Consider the following 16,425-nt stretch of genomic DNA (forward strand, 5'->3'; position numbering starts at 1 on the left):
TCCTTTCAACCAATCAAAGTGTAATATGCTAATAATATGCTAAGCCCACTCACCTGCTCGCTATGACATGCACTGACCACCAGGGAGCAGACAGTAAACTGGTAGGTTAGCTTGCTTCTGGGGTCCGGCCCATCGGGACTGAGCAAGATAGGCTGGACATGCCCTCGAGCCCTCCCACGGTTCCTCCCTGGCTGGCCAACCTCCCGCATCCCTCCCCGGCCCCCATGGTGCATTGGTGGGGTCCCTCAGCCTGGCCTGCACCCTCTCGCAATCCAGGACCCCTCGGGGGATGTCGGAGAGCCAGTTTTGCCCCCATCCCGCAGGACAAATCGAGGGACCCTACTGGTGCACAGATTTGTGCACCAGGCCTCTAGTACACATATAAGTTCCCCTGTTAATTTCTCCCCACTCACCCCCACCCCTGTCTTCCCTCTGATATTCGTCAGTGTTCCATGCTTCTATGTCTCTGGATCAGTTTTGTTCATCAGTTTATTTTGTTCATTAGAGTCCACATATGAGTGAGAACATGTGATATTTATCTTTCTCTGACTGGCTTATTTCGCTGAGCATAATACTCTCCAGGTCCCTTCTTGCTGTTGCAAATGATAAGAGTTCCTTCTCTTTTACTGCTTTGTAGTATTCCATGGTATAAATGGGCCACAGCTTTTTTATTCACTCATCTGCTGATGGGCACTTGGGCTGTTTCCAAATCTTAGCTATTGTTAATTGTGCTGCTATGAACATAGGGGTGCATACATTTTTTTTGATAGTGTTTCGGGTTTCTAAGGATATATTCCTAGAAGTGGGATCACTGGGTCAAATGGGAGTTCCACTGTTAGTTTTTTGAAGGAACTTCATACTGTTTTCCACAGTGGCTGCACCAGTCTGCATTCCCACCAGCAGTGCACTAGGGTTCCCTTTTCTCCACATCTTCTCCAACACTTTTCATTTGTTGATGGTAGCCATTCTGACAGGTGTGAGGTGATAAGTACCTCCTTGTTGTTTTAATTTGCATCTCTCAGATGATTAGTGACTTTGAGCATTTTTTCATATGTCTCTTGCCCATCTGTTTGTCCACTTTGGAGAAATGTCTAGTTAGGTCATTTGCCCATTTTTTTTATTTGGATTGTTTGTCTTCCTTTTGTTAAGTTGTATGAGTTCCTTATATATTTTGGAAATTAACCTCTTATCAGATGTATCATTGCCAAATATGTTCTCCCCGACAGTGGGCTCCCTTTTCGTTTTGTTGATGGTTTCTTTTGCTGTGCAGAAGCTTTTTATTTTGTTATAGTCCCATTTGCTTATTTTCTCCTTAGTTTCCTTTGCCCTAGGAGATGTATTAGCGAGCATATTGCTATGAGAGATGTTTGAGATTTTGCTGACTATGGTTTCTTCTAAAACTTTTATGGTTTCATGACTTACATTTAAGTCTTTTATCCATTTTTAGTTTATTCTTGTGTATGGTGTAAGTTGGTGGTCTAGTTTCATTTTTTTTTGCATGCACCTGTCCAATTTTCCCAGCACCATTTATTGAAGAGACTGGACCTCAGTTGGTAATTCTGGGTGTATGTTCCCCACTTTAGTTTTATTTCCAATCTGGCCCTGGGAGAAGGTGCAAGAAAGATCTGCCTATTTGGCCACCATTTTCTCCTTCTTCCCCCAAAAATCAGGTACATGCCCTTCACCAGGAATCAAACCCATGACCCTTCGGTGCTCAGGCTGATGCTCTAACCACTGAACAACACGGGCTAGCGCTCCATAGGGATTTTTATCAGTCCACCTTCCACTGTCAGGTGTGAAATCCATGTTCATTCACACCCTCTTGAACCTGGAGTGTCATCAGGTGTTTGGGGAGGTGAAAAAAACAGTTGTTGCTTACATTTCTCTAATGGTAGGAAGGTGAGTGTGTTTCCTGTTCTAAAAGCCATTTGTATCCCTCTTGGCTTTCCGAGCATATTGCTATGAGAGATGTTTGAGATTTTGCTGACTATGGTTTCTTCTAAAACTTTTATGGTTTCATGACTTACATTTAAGTCTTTTATCCATTTTTAGTTTATTCTTGTGTATGGTGTAAGTTGGTGGTCTAGTTTCATTTTTTTTTGCATGCACCTGTCCAATTTTCCCAGCACCATTTATTGAAGAGACTGGACCTCAGTTGGTAATTCTGGGTGTATGTTCCCCACTTTAGTTTTATTTCCAATCTGGCCCTGGGAGAAGGTGCAAGAAAGATCTGCCTATTTGGCCACCATTTTCTCCTTCTTCCCCCAAAAATCAGGTACATGCCCTTCACCAGGAATCAAACCCATGACCCTTCGGTGCTCAGGCTGATGCTCTAACCACTGAACAACACGGGCTAGCGCTCCATAGGGATTTTTATCAGTCCACCTTCCACTGTCAGGTGTGAAATCCATGTTCATTCACACCCTCTTGAACCTGGAGTGTCATCAGGTGTTTGGGGAGGTGAAAAAAACAGTTGTTGCTTACATTTCTCTAATGGTAGGAAGGTGAGTGTGTTTCCTGTTCTAAAAGCCATTTGTATCCCTCTTGGCTTTCACTCTGTTCCATGTTCTTAGGCATCGAATGAAACGTGTTACTTGTTGAGGCAGTCGGCCCTCGAGAAGGGTTTCATTATTTTCCTGTTTATGGTGTGTGGGTTTTTATCTCCGTAGAAATTTCTTATGTGGTTTGTCATTTTTTTCTTTAATAGCTTTTGTGCTTTACTTAGAAAGGCTTTTCTCTCTGAGAAAACAGAAAAATTAATTCATGGTTTATTTGGTATTTTTTAAATGATTTTAGTTAGAACACTTAAAACTTGTCATCTTCTTGGGGTTTGTTTAGGCCTGAGCAGGGACTCAGCCTTCTCTTTTCCCTCAGTTAGCCGGTTGTACCAGGACCAGCTGTGGAGTGAGAAATAACACACAGTCATCTTCATCTTAGTGAGTTGAAGTGGCGCCTTTATATCAATTAAATTACCATGTGTTTTAGTTCTATTTCTGTCCTTTCTTTTCGGTTCCATTGATCTGTCTAATGATGTGCCAGTACCACCTCGCTGTCGTTAATCACTTAGTTCATTTAATTTATTCATGCAATTAGCCAATACTTACTGTTTCCTGTAGGTCAAACAGTAGTCTAGGGACTAAGAATCCATCAGTGAACAAAATCAAAGAGGAAAGGTATTCAGACCATCGTGGAGCTCACGTTCTCTCTGTTAAAATAGCTCAGCCCTAACTGGTTTGGCTCAGTGAATAGAAAGTTGGCCTGTGGACTGAGGGGTTCCAGGTTCGATTCCGGTCAAGTGCATGTACCTTGGTTGTGGGCACATCCCCAGTAGGAGGTGTGCAGGAGGCAGCTGATTGATGTTTCTAACTCTCTATCCCTCTCCTTTCCTCTGTAAAAAATCAATAAAAATATATTTTAAAAAAATAGCTCAGTTCTGGAAGGGCAGGTGTTGGCAGACTGTGGCCCAGCCGACTCCCACCTGCCGCCTGTGTTTGTAAATAAACCTTCCTTGGAGCCCAGCCATGCCCAGTTCTCCGTGTGACACTATGGCTGGTTCTGTAGTAGAGACAGGACCAGATGGTCTGCAGAGCCTCAAGTAGTTTCTGTTTGGAACTTTAACAGAAGTTTGCTGGCTCCTGTGCCAGGGAAGGATGGAAAGCAACCATAAGTAGTCAAGTTTCTACTGTGGCCTCTAGCGGCCAGTGCTGCGGAGGTGGGAGGGGGTGCTGGGGTGGGCTCTGCCATTTTTAGTGGGTGGTGTGGGAAGGCCCCCCGAGAAGCTGGATACTTGAGTGAAGAGCCGGAGGGAGGTAAGGATGTGAGCCTCCCGCAGGATTGTGAGCAGGGAAGTGACGAGGACTGACCTACTAGTAAGTGTGGGGTCCAGAAGGAAGCTGGGCAGCGGAGGCGGCCCTGGCAGCAGCTGGGCCGGGCGCGAGAGTCATTCATGAAAGGTGGTTGGCTCCCAGGCTTGTTTGGAGATGGAATTGATGAAACGGTACAGAGATAAAGTAGAGAGTTCTGGGGGGTCCGGGGGGGCGGGGCTGATGGCAGAAACTAGCACATCCATAAATTAACAAACAGGTCCAAGAAAACTAGGGCTGGAATCAGCTTCTGACGAGGCAGTAGCTAGAGGGTGATGTGGGGCCAAGGGAGGCTTTTAGGTTTTTGTTTTTGGTTTAAGTTGGTGAGTCTTGAGTATTGCATTTGTTAGGATTCCTTTGGTGACAAGTGAAGAAACCAAAAAGAGAAAGTTACTGGCTAACGGGCGGTTGAAACCTCCAGAAGAAAAGCAGTGCCGGATACTGAGGACCCGGTGTCCTCGCTCTCCAGCTCGTTCTGGACACCTCTGGCCCTTTCTTGCTGCAGGTGGACCTCCTCCCCCCGCAGGACAGAGGCTTCGGGCCGCCCTAGGCTTCACGGCTGCACCACTGACGGGGAAAGTGTGGTTTGGGTGGGCGGTGACATGGGATTTAGCTTTCCAGTACATTTTAATATGTGATAGGGGTCATGTCCCTACGTTACTCTTTCTACATTTTCCTGGCTGTTTGACATTCTCTTGCATTTTCTTTTGGGTCATGTTAAATTGATAGATCAAATCAGGTAGAATTGCTCTATGATTTGAATGTTCTTGGCTAAGAACTTGGTAAACCTTTTCATTTGTTCCAATCTTTTTTTTAAAAACAAACACAATATAACCACTCCTCCCAATATAGCTTCTAACCAGGAGTGTTGGTTTGTGTGTTGTTGGATTTTAGTTTTTTTATTTATTGATTTGAGAGAGAGACTTGTTCAATTTATTCATGCATCATTAGTTGATTCTTCTTAAAAAAAAATAAGTTTTTATTTATTTCAGAGAGAGGAGAAGGGAGAGGGAGAGAGCTCTAGAAACATCCATGATGAGAGAGAACATTGATTGGCTGCTTCCTGCACGCCCCCTACTGGATATCGAGCCTGCAGTCCTGGCATGTGCCTTGACCAGGAATTGAACTATGACCTCCTGGTTCATGGGTCAACATTCAACCACTGAGCCACGCCGGTCAGACAGTTGGTTGATTCTTGTATGTGCCCTGACCCCTGGGCTCAAACCTGCCACTTAGTGTATCAGGATGATGCTCTACCCAACTGAGCTACCCGGCCAGGGCTAGGAGTGTTGGTTTTTAAAAAAAATATATTTCTTTATTGATTTCAGAGAGGAAGGGAGAAGGAGAGAGAGATAGAAACATCAATGATGAGAGAGAATCATTGATCGGCTGCCTCCTGCACAACCCCTCCTGGGGATCGAGCCCACAACCCCGGCATGTTCCCTTGGCCGGAATCGAACCTGGGACCCATTGGTCCGCAGGCTGACGCTCTATCCACTGAGCCAAGCTGGCTAGGGTGGAGTGTTGGTTTTTATCAAAGGTGTTGGTTTCTGGATGTAGTGATTTTTGTCCCCAAATACCTTATGATTTCTATTTTGAAGTTTGAATAATTTTTTAATGTTTTTCTTTTTTTTTTTCTTTTTTTTTTGCATTTTCAGGTCAGGTATAACATCATCTATAACTAATGTTAATTTTACCTTATATTCATTGTCTATTCTCAGTATCTTCCCTGTATAATTGCAGTGTCTTAGTTCCTTTATTTTATTTGTTTACTTTTTATTTTTCAATTATAGTGCACATTCAGTATTAATTAAATGTCTGGTGTCTTTACAACAATGTTTAGATTCGTATTTTATGGGGAATTATTTTTTAGATCAAGAATGGGAGTTGAATTTTATTGTTCTCCTACATCAGTGGAGATGATTGTGTGTTATTTCTTGTTATTTCTCACTTGAACTACCTACATATAGTGAATTATGAATAGATTTCCTCACATTGGACCTTTCTGGTATTCCTGAATTAAATCCTGCTTATTCATGGCATGTCCTTTCAGTGGACTGATGGGTTCCCTTTAATGTTGTATTTAAGGTTTTTATGTTCATATCCAGGAGTGAGAGTAGCCTGTAATTGTGTGTGTGTGTGGGGGGGGGGCACATGCACACTGTTTTTGGAATGTATGTTGTGCCTCCTTGTTGAAAAGAATTTGCAAGTTTCTTAGGCTCTAGAGACGTGTGAGTAACTCTCTCTTCAAGATCTGGTAGAATTGTCCTCTCAAACATCTCAGCTTCTACTCGAGTGTGCTTTCTTGGGAGTAGCTCTTGGACAGTGTTCTCTGCTGTTATACATGACCATCATGTTTAATGGCTGTACACTTTGAAAATTAGTGTTACGTGGTTTAGTGGTCTAGGAAAGAATAGGGGTGCGTTTCGAGGCATGCCTTCTGAAATCCAATTCAGGATTACTCCAGACGCCTGGTTAATTAATGGAAAGTGGTTCCGAGTTATTTATAATAACAGTAGCAGTCTTCATTCAGTGAGTTTTACAAAGTGCCAGGTGCTGTACCTGCACCTTGTAGAATCTCCTTTGGTCTCCATAGTAACTGCAGGAGGGAGCTGCTCTTCTCCCAATTTTATTGATAAGGAAACAAAACCTGAGAGGTTAATTTACCCAAGTAGACAATGGTCAAGAATGTGAACCAGCCTGGCGAGTGTGGCTCAGTGGTTGAGCATCGACTTATGAACCAGGAGGTCAGGGTTTGATTCCCGGTCAGGGCACATGCCCCGGTTGTGGCTCCTTCCCCAGTAGGGGGCATGTAGGAGGCAGCTGATCAATGATTCTCTCTCATTGATGTTTCTCTCTATCTCTCTTCCTCTCCCTTCCTCTCTGAAATCAATAAAAAATATATATTTTTATTTTTTAAATACATTTTTATTGATTTCAGAGAGGGAGAGACAGACAGAAACATCAATGATGAGAGAGCCTCATTTATCGGCTGCTTCCTGCAGGACCCCTACTGGGGATCAAGCCTGCAACCCAGGCATGTGCCCTTGACTGGAATCAAACCTGTGACCCTTCAGTCCACAAGCCAATGCTCTATCCACTGAGCCAAACCAGTCAGGGCTATATATTTAAAAAAAAAACCAAAAAACATGAACCAAGTCTACCCTTAAACACTCTGCTGAGAAAGGCTTCCCCTAACCCCATGTTGTGTTTGCATTAATGTGGAAAGCCTTATAAGATATAAAAGTTCCCCTCCTTCCCAGTGTACATTTAAAGAATCACCTCTGTGGAAAGTAGTTTATTTATGTTAAACTGCCACTCTGCTGGGAAGTGGAGCCCATACTACACGCTCATCCAGACGTCCTTCCTGGATACCGTAGCACAACAGAGCTCAGGAGGCCACTGTCACCCCCTACCCCCTGGTGCAGGGTCAGGGTGTCAGGGCCCGGCCAGGGCTGTTCCTGGGGCTCAGACATGTATCGGGAAGGTTGATTTTCTGGCTTCCCAGCAGGTGACCTGAAGGTCCCCTGTCTCCTCAGGTAGAAAGGGCCAGGATCCGCGCCCTGCATGTGTCTGTGCGCGGGGCCTTGGAAAGAAGAGGGGCCACGTTTGAGCCCCAGGTGCCAGCGAGTCCCGGGATTCCAAGGTGTCACTCGCCTTATCTTGACACTGCAGGCCGCAGTTAGCTGAGCCATCCCCAGCTCCCCGAGTTGCCTCGAGGGCCTGAAAGAGCTCTGTAGCGAGCAGGTTTTATTTCGCCTCGCTCACTGAGCTTCACGGGTCTTGCATTTTTTGCAGACTGAGCTGTCCTCGAGCTCTGCAGGCAGACCATGTTTTATTGCGCCTCGCTCACTGAGCTTCACGGGTCTTGCATTTTTTACAAATTGAAGGCCAAGACCCTCCACCAGCAAAACATAATGACTCGTGAGAAAAATAAAAAAAGATGATGCCTCGCTTTACTCAGAACCTGCTTTCCTGCGCTGGTCTGCAACCGAACCGTAATCTCTGAGGAGTCCTGCTGAGCTGTTGACACTCATCACCCGTTCAGTGTTGTCCAAGAGGCAGAATCTGTGACAACCTAGTCCCAGGGCCCTGAGCGGGCAAGAGAGGCGCAGGTTCTGGCCTCAGAGGGCCCTGTGCCCTCTCTCCATCCCTGAAGCCGCTCATCCAGAAAGGGCTCGCCCAGGTCTGACGTTCGAGGACAGTGGTTACAAAAGCAGGTCCCCCAGTGGCGGCAGCCCTCGGAGCTGGCAGGTGCCGGGTTTCCTGATGCACCCATCCTCATCACTCCTGGATTCTGCGTTTGCAAACTCGGCTACTTGCCAACATTTACTTCTAACCCTAATTTATACTTAGGGAGCTTTAGAGGTTAACTGGAGACGTGCAGAACGGTGAACACTTGAGTCACCTGAGAGGCGTGTCCCCGGCGGAGGTGGAACAGGCGGGACTCTGCCTCTTGCTTCAGCTCCCGCCGTAAACGGGGTCCTTTGCCGTCACTTAGTGCGTTTGTGTGCTTCGTGTCGGTGATTTGCTGTTTGAACCGGCCCCACGCATAGTGCTGACGTGCTGGCCGGCCCCGGCACGCGGAGGCTGCAGGGGCCCATGGAGAAAATGCACGTCAGGTGAGCTTCGTCCAGGCACGAGTTATGGTACTGTTGGCCCGGAGTTCATTGTTAGTGAGCAAGCCATGTAGTAAAGAAGGGTGTCTTTAATCAGAGACACACATAAAACAAGGTTATGTGCTGATTGGCAGACAGAAGCATTCTGTGATCAGAGGCTTGAAGGAACCCAGCCCTGCATTTCTCCTCGGAGCTGTGGTTTGTTTGGTGTTTGTTAATGCAGCCTTTGTGGCTACTTTATAGAACAGAACCACCAGGAATGAGAAGGGACTGTAATCAAGGCTGCTTCTCTGGGACCCAGGCCAGCAGGGAAGGCAGGCCTGCGGCGTGGAGCTGTCCGTGGTGCTGCCCAAGCGAGCGGCTCGGCGTCCGGACTGACCGCATCTCCTCAAAATGCAGGGGTCCTCAAACTTTTTAAACAGGGGGCCAGTTTACTGTCCCTCAGACCGTTGGAGGGCCGGACTATAGTTTAAAAAAAAACTATGAACAAATTCCTATGCACACTGCACATATCTTATTTTGAAGTAAAAAAACAAAACGGGAACAAATACAATGTTTGTATTTGCATGTGGCCCGCGGGCCGTAGTTTGAGGACCCCTGTCTAAGAGCATCCACTGGACTCAGGGGCCAGGAAAAGCCGCTGTCCCGAGGCCAGATGTCAGGGAGACAGGGGCAGGGAGCGTCTGGAGATGAGGGAGCTCTTTGCCGGCATGGCAGCTCCCAGGGCTGACACCCAGGGGACTTCTTGCTGGTCAGGCCTTGGAGAAGGATTCGGGGTCCAGGGTTTACCTGTGGGAGAGAGACAGCACTGATTCCACAGGCTACCCAGGGTCCAGTCACCCCTCGTGTGTTTATTCACACACAGTTACTGCACCACGCGACATTGGGAAGTATGGGATCCAGTGACCTCGTCTGAGCAAGCCACACCCCCGACAGAGACATGGAAAGGAGCAGGCAGAAGGTCCCCAGAACCCACAGCGGAACCCACCTCGCGGTGCTGTCATTACAACGCAGGAAATGTCGTTGTGCATGAGGCTTTATTTTTGTCTGTTTTATTTCTGTTCTATAAGGCAGAGTCCTAGAAATAGGAGAATGCTCATTTGATTTACACAAAGAATATAATGATTTTTGTTCTCTTGTACATACGAGAGTCCCCAGCTCAGTGCACCCTTGCCAGCTTCCATAATTACAGTGTTTTACCCACTCTATATTAAAGTCTAGTTCAGGGGTGGGCAAACTTTTTAACTCAAGAGCCACAATGGGTTCTTAAACTGGACCGGAGGGCCGGAACAAAAGCATGGATGGAGTGGTTGTGTGAACTAATATAAATTCAAAGTAAACATCATTACATAAAAGGGTACGGTCTTTTTTTTTTTTAGTTTTATTCATTTCAAACGGGCCGGATCCGGCCCGCGGGCCGTAGTTTGCCCACGGCTGGTCTAGTTTATGTAAGACAAATGGCATCCACCGGAAAGGGAACGGTTTGATGGCTGCGTGAACCTGTGAAGCCACCACCACACCAGAAACTGCCATTGCTTTTGTCACTATAGTTTTGTCTTTGCGGAACCATCACGTGACTGTGACCTTACAGGGTGCAGCCTTTTGTGTGACTCCCCTCACTCAGCAGGACGAGTGTGAGACTTATCTGTTGTGTGGTTGGTCAGTGGTTTGCTTTTATTGCCCGTGATCGTCCCTTGAGTGGCTGTGTCATGTTTCGTGTGTCCATCCTCCTGGTTCCCAGTTTGGGGCTGTTATGAATAAAGCTTTCAGGAACATGTGGGTACCCGTGTGTGGTAGGCACAGGCTTCATTTCTTTGGGGTAAGTACCTAGCAGTGGGCAAATTATTGGTAAATATGGTTAGCTTGTAAGAATCTGCCCATTTTCCTAAGTGGTATTTTTTTAATACCACCAAATTTGGCTCGTCCGGCATGGCTCAATGTTTGCGCATCAACCTGTGAACCAGGAGGTCACGATTCGATTCCTGGTCAGGGCACATGCCCAGGTTGTGGGCTCGATCTCCAGTGTGGGGCATGCAGGAGGCAGCTGATCCATGATTCTCTCTCATCATTGATGTTTCTGTCCCCCCCCCCTTCCTCTCCGAAATCAATAAAAAAATATTTTTTAAAAATTAAAAATAAATACATACTACCAAATATGCCCTCTTAAAATGACAACTTGTTCTTTTAATGTGAAATTTTGACTACTTGCGAGATCAATATTTTCCCACATTTTGGCTAAGCACTTATATTTCCCTTTTGGTCTGTTACCTGTTTGGGTATTTTACACATTTATCTATCAGAGTCTTACGCACTTTCTTTCATAACTGCTATGGTGCGAACTCTCTCTATTATGGTCCTTGCTCACGTGTTAGGATTCCCCTCCCGGTTTTCTTGTTCCTTTTGCTTTCTTGGACATGAAGGGAGCTTTGAATGTTCAGAAGGGCAGCTCTTAATGTTTGTGCTGTTTCTTCTTGCATTTAAAAAAAATATGTTTTTATTAATTTGAGAGAGAGAGGAAGGGAGAGAAAGAAAGAGAAAAACACCAATTGATTGCCTCCTACACTCTCCCGACTGGGGATGGAGCCTCAACCTGGGCATGCACCCTGACTGGGAATCGAACTGGCAACCTTTTGGTGCATGGGACGAGGCTCAACTAACTGAGCCACACAGCTCTTCTTGCTTTTATACTTTGAGTGTCTTGGGTGTGGAGATGGTCAGCATTGTCTGGTCCCCCTGTGGCTCTGGTGTGGCACCCACGGCCCCTCCTGGTGGTTGCTCTAGCAGTCCTTTCTCTTTTTAAATCTATATCTATCTATCTATCTATCTATATATATATATAAAACCCTAATATGCAAATAGACCAAACGACAGAACAACCGGTTGCTATGACATGCGCTGACCACCAGGGGGTGCGTGCAGAACATGGCGGGTGTTGGCAGCAGGGGGAAGAGCGCTGAACATGGCAAGCGTAGACCACGGTGGAATGGTAGAGCAGGTGAGCAGGGGCGCCAGACCAAGGCAGGGCCCCGGTCGCTGTCATCGGGGCGAGCCTCTGGTGATTACTGAAAATTCTTTGCTCCCACGTGCCATGGTCCTGCCTGGTGCTTGCACCTGCTGCCGGCGCCAGCCCTGCTCGCACCCACTACCAGAACCGCCTCTCGCACCCACTACCAGTGCCCGGCACTGGCCCCAATCGCTCGGCGCCATCAGCAGGTGCCAGCAGTGGCTGCCGGCCCCAATTCCTCCTCAGGCTTCTCCCCCAGCCCTTGCTCCTGAGGGATGATTGGGGCCGCCAGCCGCCTCTCACACCCACTGCCAGCGCTGGAGTCGCCTCTCACACCCACTGCCGGCACCAGAGATGCCGCTCGTACCCACAGCTGGCTCTGGAGCCGCCGCTCACGCCCAGTGCTGTCAGTGGGTGCGAGTGGTGGCTGCAGCCCCAATCGCCCCTGAGGGCTTCTCCACCTCCCCCTGCTCGCACCATCAGCAGGTGTGAGCAGGGCTGTCACCATCAGTGCGTGGGAGCGGCAGCAGCAGGAGCGGGGCTGCCAGCAGAGAGGGAACCGGGGGCCGTAGCAGAAGGGGCCGGGCGGGGCCATGGAGGATGGGCCGAGATCTGCCCCTGTGCCCACCACAGCCTCGTGGCCCACAGTTCCTTTCAAGGTGCACGAATTTGTGCACTGGGCCCCTAGTATGTATGTGTGTGTATATATATATATGTGTGTGTATATATATATTGATTTCAGAGAGGAAGATAGAGGGAGAGAGAGATAGAAACATCAGTGATAAGAATCATTGATCGGCTGCTTCCTGGAGGCCCCCTACTGAGGATCGAGCCTGCAACCCAGGCATGTGCCCTGACCGGGAATTGAAACATGACCTCCTGGTCCATGGGTCGATGCTTGACCACTGAGCCATGCCCGCCAGGCAGGAGTTCAGGTTTTATTCAGGAACTAGAGGTCTGGTGCACAAATTCGTGTATGGGTAGTGTCCCCAGGCCTGGCCAGTGATCAGGGCCGATCAGGGCCTTCCGGCTGCCTGCTGGGGCCTTCCTTTGTTCCGCATTGCCCCTTGGTGGTCAGCACACATCATAGCGAGTGATGGAACTCCTGGTGCCCTGGTCGATCTCCCGAGGGGACGCTTTGCATATTAGTCTTTTATATATATAGACTAGAGGCCCGGTGCACAAAAATTTGTGCACTTGGGGGTTGAGGGTGAGGGGTGGGGCCAGACCCCTCAGCCCAACCTGCACCCTTTGTCATGTTCCGGGACCCCGGCCACTCCTGGCCTAGGCACAGGCCTACAGGCTTGGGGCAGCCTGGCTCCTGAGGCCCCATTTTATCAAGAGAACAAAGTTGGCGTTAGTTACAGCCCTCACTGAACCCAGTATACTGCATCTGTGCGTACAACTGCCTCGTTCATGTGCCTGCTTCGCCCTACTGAATTACTAACATCTTGAGGACACAGCTCTGTCTTATCCTGCTTCAACTTCAGTGCCTGGCCCAGTGCCAGGGATCTGAGAGGGTTTGCTGAGTGAGTGAGTGGATAATGAGTGAGTGAATGAGTGAATGAATGAGCGAGTAAGTGAATGAGCAAGCAGCTACGGGGTGGGAACTTTGGCCCCACTCCCAGCTGCCTGCTGCAAACCCTGGGAAGTTCCCGCCCTGCTCCCAGCCACCTGGTGTCCCTCTCCTGGCTGCATAGTTCGTGCCCCTCTCCTGGCTTCCTGATGCAAACCCTGGGAAGTTCCCGCTCCAGTCCCAGTGGCCAGGTGCCCCTCTCCTGGCTGCATAGTTGCGCCCCTCTCCTGGCTGCCTGACGCAAACCCCAGGAAGTTCCTGCCCTGCTCCCAGCAGCCCCACGCCCCTCTCCCAGCTGCATAGTTCATGCAGGACAAAGGTGGCCCGGGTTCTTCACCTTTGCCCTGCCACCCAGCTCTTGCCTGCCGCCTGGGTTTCCGACCACCACCAGCAGCAGGCGGCTTCCTCTATCCTTCCCCTTTCACCTCCCATCATTGTGCCTATGTATGCAAATTAACCGCCATCTTTGTTGGCAGTTAATTTGCATATCGCCCTGATTAGCCCATGGGAAGCGTAGTGGAGCTACGGTCAATTACCATGTTTGTCTATTATTAGTGTAGATAGGCAAATATACTACGGTAAAGTCAATATTTTAACTGACTGAAAAGTTGAATAAGTTAATAACTGTGACACATGAAAATGCATAAAAATGCTGAATTAACTGGCTCCTTTTCAAGTGATCACAGCCAACCAGGTCTCATCAGGATAGGCACATAGTTCTATTAATACCATTACTGACTTAATTTTTTACAGGCCATAGCTTTGGGGTCACTGAACATTCTAGTCTAATGAGGAAGGCTATCTCCCTTGTGGCATTTTTATTTCCCCTGAGAAGTTAAAGTTTTTTTGACAATTTTAGTAAGTCCTGAGGGCAATTCCTCCGGCCGCCACTTGGCTGACAGTTAATTTGCATATACTCACTGATTAGCCAATGAAAAGGGTAGCGGTCGTACGCCAATTACCATGTTTCTCTTTTATTAGTGTAGATAAGCACAGCACATTTGCTTAATTTTGTAGGGGGTCTGTAGTGGCGTGAGTTGGGCATTGCCTGTTGTGAAAGTGTGGCAGGAATTTCAGATCCGTGGTGCAGACAGCTGCCTGGTTCCCCCTGGTGCCTGGGAGCCTGGAGAGGCTGTCAGTCCTGCAGGCTCCGCCTCCCCCCCCCCCCCCCCCCCCCAGTGGATCAGGCTGACCTAGACCCTGCTGGAGAAGACCCCTCTGTTTCCTCCCTGGAGCCAGGCAGGCTGTGGGAGCAGAGGGAGGGGTCGGAGCTGGTTGGAGCCTGGTTCGCTGGCAGCGCTGTGGCAGCGCTGTGGCAGAAGTAAACCAAGGCCAGGGTTTCTGCATGTGACTCAGCCTTCCAGAGCCTGATGGCTGACCCCCAGGCCTAGGGGGCTTGCGCTGTGAGGCAGGGCACCTGGCAGTCCTGGTCGGGCCACTGAACTGCCCGTGAGGGCGAGGGCTTGGTTCCCTGTCTCTACGTGTAGGGTTAGGTCAGGCCCTTCCTGCACCGACTAGGAGCCCGAGGTCCCAATGGTACTGGTTCTTCTGGGGCAGAGGGAAAGGAACCAGCAACGAGGGATGCCCTGAGGGTATACGCAGCAGCTCTGGAGCGGATCCTGCAGTCTCCCTGCATCTGCCTAGAAAGGCAGGACGCCCAGCTTGCTGATCCTCTCTGTGCCAGGCACGGGCCTTCATGCCCATGGCCCCGTCAGCCCACACTCACCACAAGGGGCCGGGGCATCAGAGAGCCACGCTGCCGGCCTGCTGTCACAGCAGGTAGATGTGCGTGGAAGCCCGGCTTTCCCACCCTACGAGAGCCGGGCTTTTCCCCTTGTGCAGAAGGCATTACGATAGCTGTATTACCTTAAAGAAATGCTACTTGTCAAAGGAGCAGAGCCCCCCTGAAGACCAAGCAAGAGTAAACCTCGCTGCTGAAAGGCCCCGCAGCTCAGGGGTGAGGGGCTGTGCCCGTCTTCGCTGCTTTCTGCCCACAGCTGAGACTCGTTGGCAAAGGGGCAGCTGTTCCTTTAAGTCGAATTCTCTGGGGATTGCCGCAGCCTGGGGTGAGGGTGGGGGTGTGGGCTGAGGGTGGTGCTTGTCTGATGACGACTGGTCTCCCCTGCAGAGCCCTTCCTGCTCCAGCTCCAGCCCCAGCCCGACAGCCTGTGACGTCCCTCCTTAGGTCTTTCCTTTCCCCAGAAGCTGCTGATTCATCCTCGGGCTGGAGTTCATGCAGCTGTGGGGCTGGGAGCTGGGCCTTTGGGCCCCTCTGGGTGGAGAGTCGGGCCTCCAGGGAGGTGCCCCTGAGCCTCTCTGGCTGCCCCTTGGTGGGGTGGGGGTGGGGTGGGAGGAGGGGGCTCTGGACAGCACAGAGCCCTGGCAGGTTTCTGTCCAGAAATGCAGGTTGGGGCTGGCAGTGGGGGTGTAGGGGGACAGGCTGGGCCAAGGTCACATGGCGAGGGCCAGGCTGACCGTCCTTCTCACTGCTGTCTGGCCTCCCCTGCAGGGTGCTTGAAGGATGACCGCATCGCCTTCTGGACCTGGATGTTCTCCACCTACTTCATGGAGAAATGGGCGCCACGGCAGGACGACATGCTCTTCTACGTGCGCCGGAAGCTGGCGTTCTCGGGCACCGAGAGCGGTGTCGACGGGAGGAAGGTGCGTGACCTCCTCCGGCCCGGCTGAGGGTCCCTGCAGAGTCTGCTCTTGGCGAGCGAGGCGGCCTCCCTTGCAGTCCCTTCCGTGCATGTCCAAGGGGGAAACGAGGTTCACTGAGCACCTACTATGTGCCGGGAGCCGTGGGGAGACAGTCACACATGCTTGCTGGGGGTGGGATGTGCTGGGGGTGATGCACATTATTATTAACCTTCACCGTGACCCTGAAAGGCAGCAGTGTTATCATTATTGTACCTTTGAGCAAACTGAGGTTCAGAGGCGAGGTGGTTCGGGCAGCCTCTCATAATTAGTAAATAAATGGTAGAGCAAAGCTTAGGCCCCAGACCACGGGCCACCCTATGTGGGCTCTCCACTTCCTGATCTCATGTCCTCGCGGCACCTCGACGGGGCAGATGCTCCTCTCCCCTTACAGATGAGGAAAGCGAGCACTCAGATGCCCGGACTCGCCCACGGCTTCTCATCCACTGCACTTAAGTGTGTGGACGAGTTAATGCAACAAACTGCATGTTTCCTGCTCTTTTTTCAGAAGCTTTCATTTTAAAATGTTTTAGCAACCTGTGTGCCAGACATGGCAATGCATGGCTTTCTTTTAAACACAAACGTGGGAGGGTTGTGGAGGCAGCCGGGACTGTGCAGCCTGCCTGGCTCCAGGTCCGGGGCCCTGAACCCTGCGGGCCAGGCCTG

General features: G+C 49.6%; 1 protein-coding gene across 2 annotated transcripts in view; it reads left to right on the forward strand.

The window, feature by feature from the left end:
• KIAA0930 (KIAA0930 ortholog) overlaps window positions 1-16,425 on the forward strand; it is a 29,558-nt gene that overhangs the window by 1,624 nt on the left and 11,509 nt on the right. The window contains exons 1-2 of one of the 2 annotated variants that reach the window (XM_014533172.1): window positions 15,291-15,362; window positions 15,572-15,723. In XM_014533172.1, coding sequence (XP_014388658.1) covers window positions 15,296-15,362; window positions 15,572-15,723 — 219 coding nt within the window. In that variant the 5' untranslated portion in view covers window positions 15,291-15,295. Of the gene's footprint in view, window positions 1-15,290; window positions 15,363-15,571; window positions 15,724-16,425 lie in introns of those variants that run through there. The other variant, XM_014533173.1, reaches the window with a different exon arrangement.

This window comes from Myotis brandtii, unplaced genomic scaffold (genome assembly GCF_000412655.1).
Source record: "Myotis brandtii unplaced genomic scaffold, ASM41265v1 scaffold952, whole genome shotgun sequence".
NCBI classification, from domain to species: domain Eukaryota; kingdom Metazoa; phylum Chordata; class Mammalia; order Chiroptera; family Vespertilionidae; genus Myotis; species Myotis brandtii.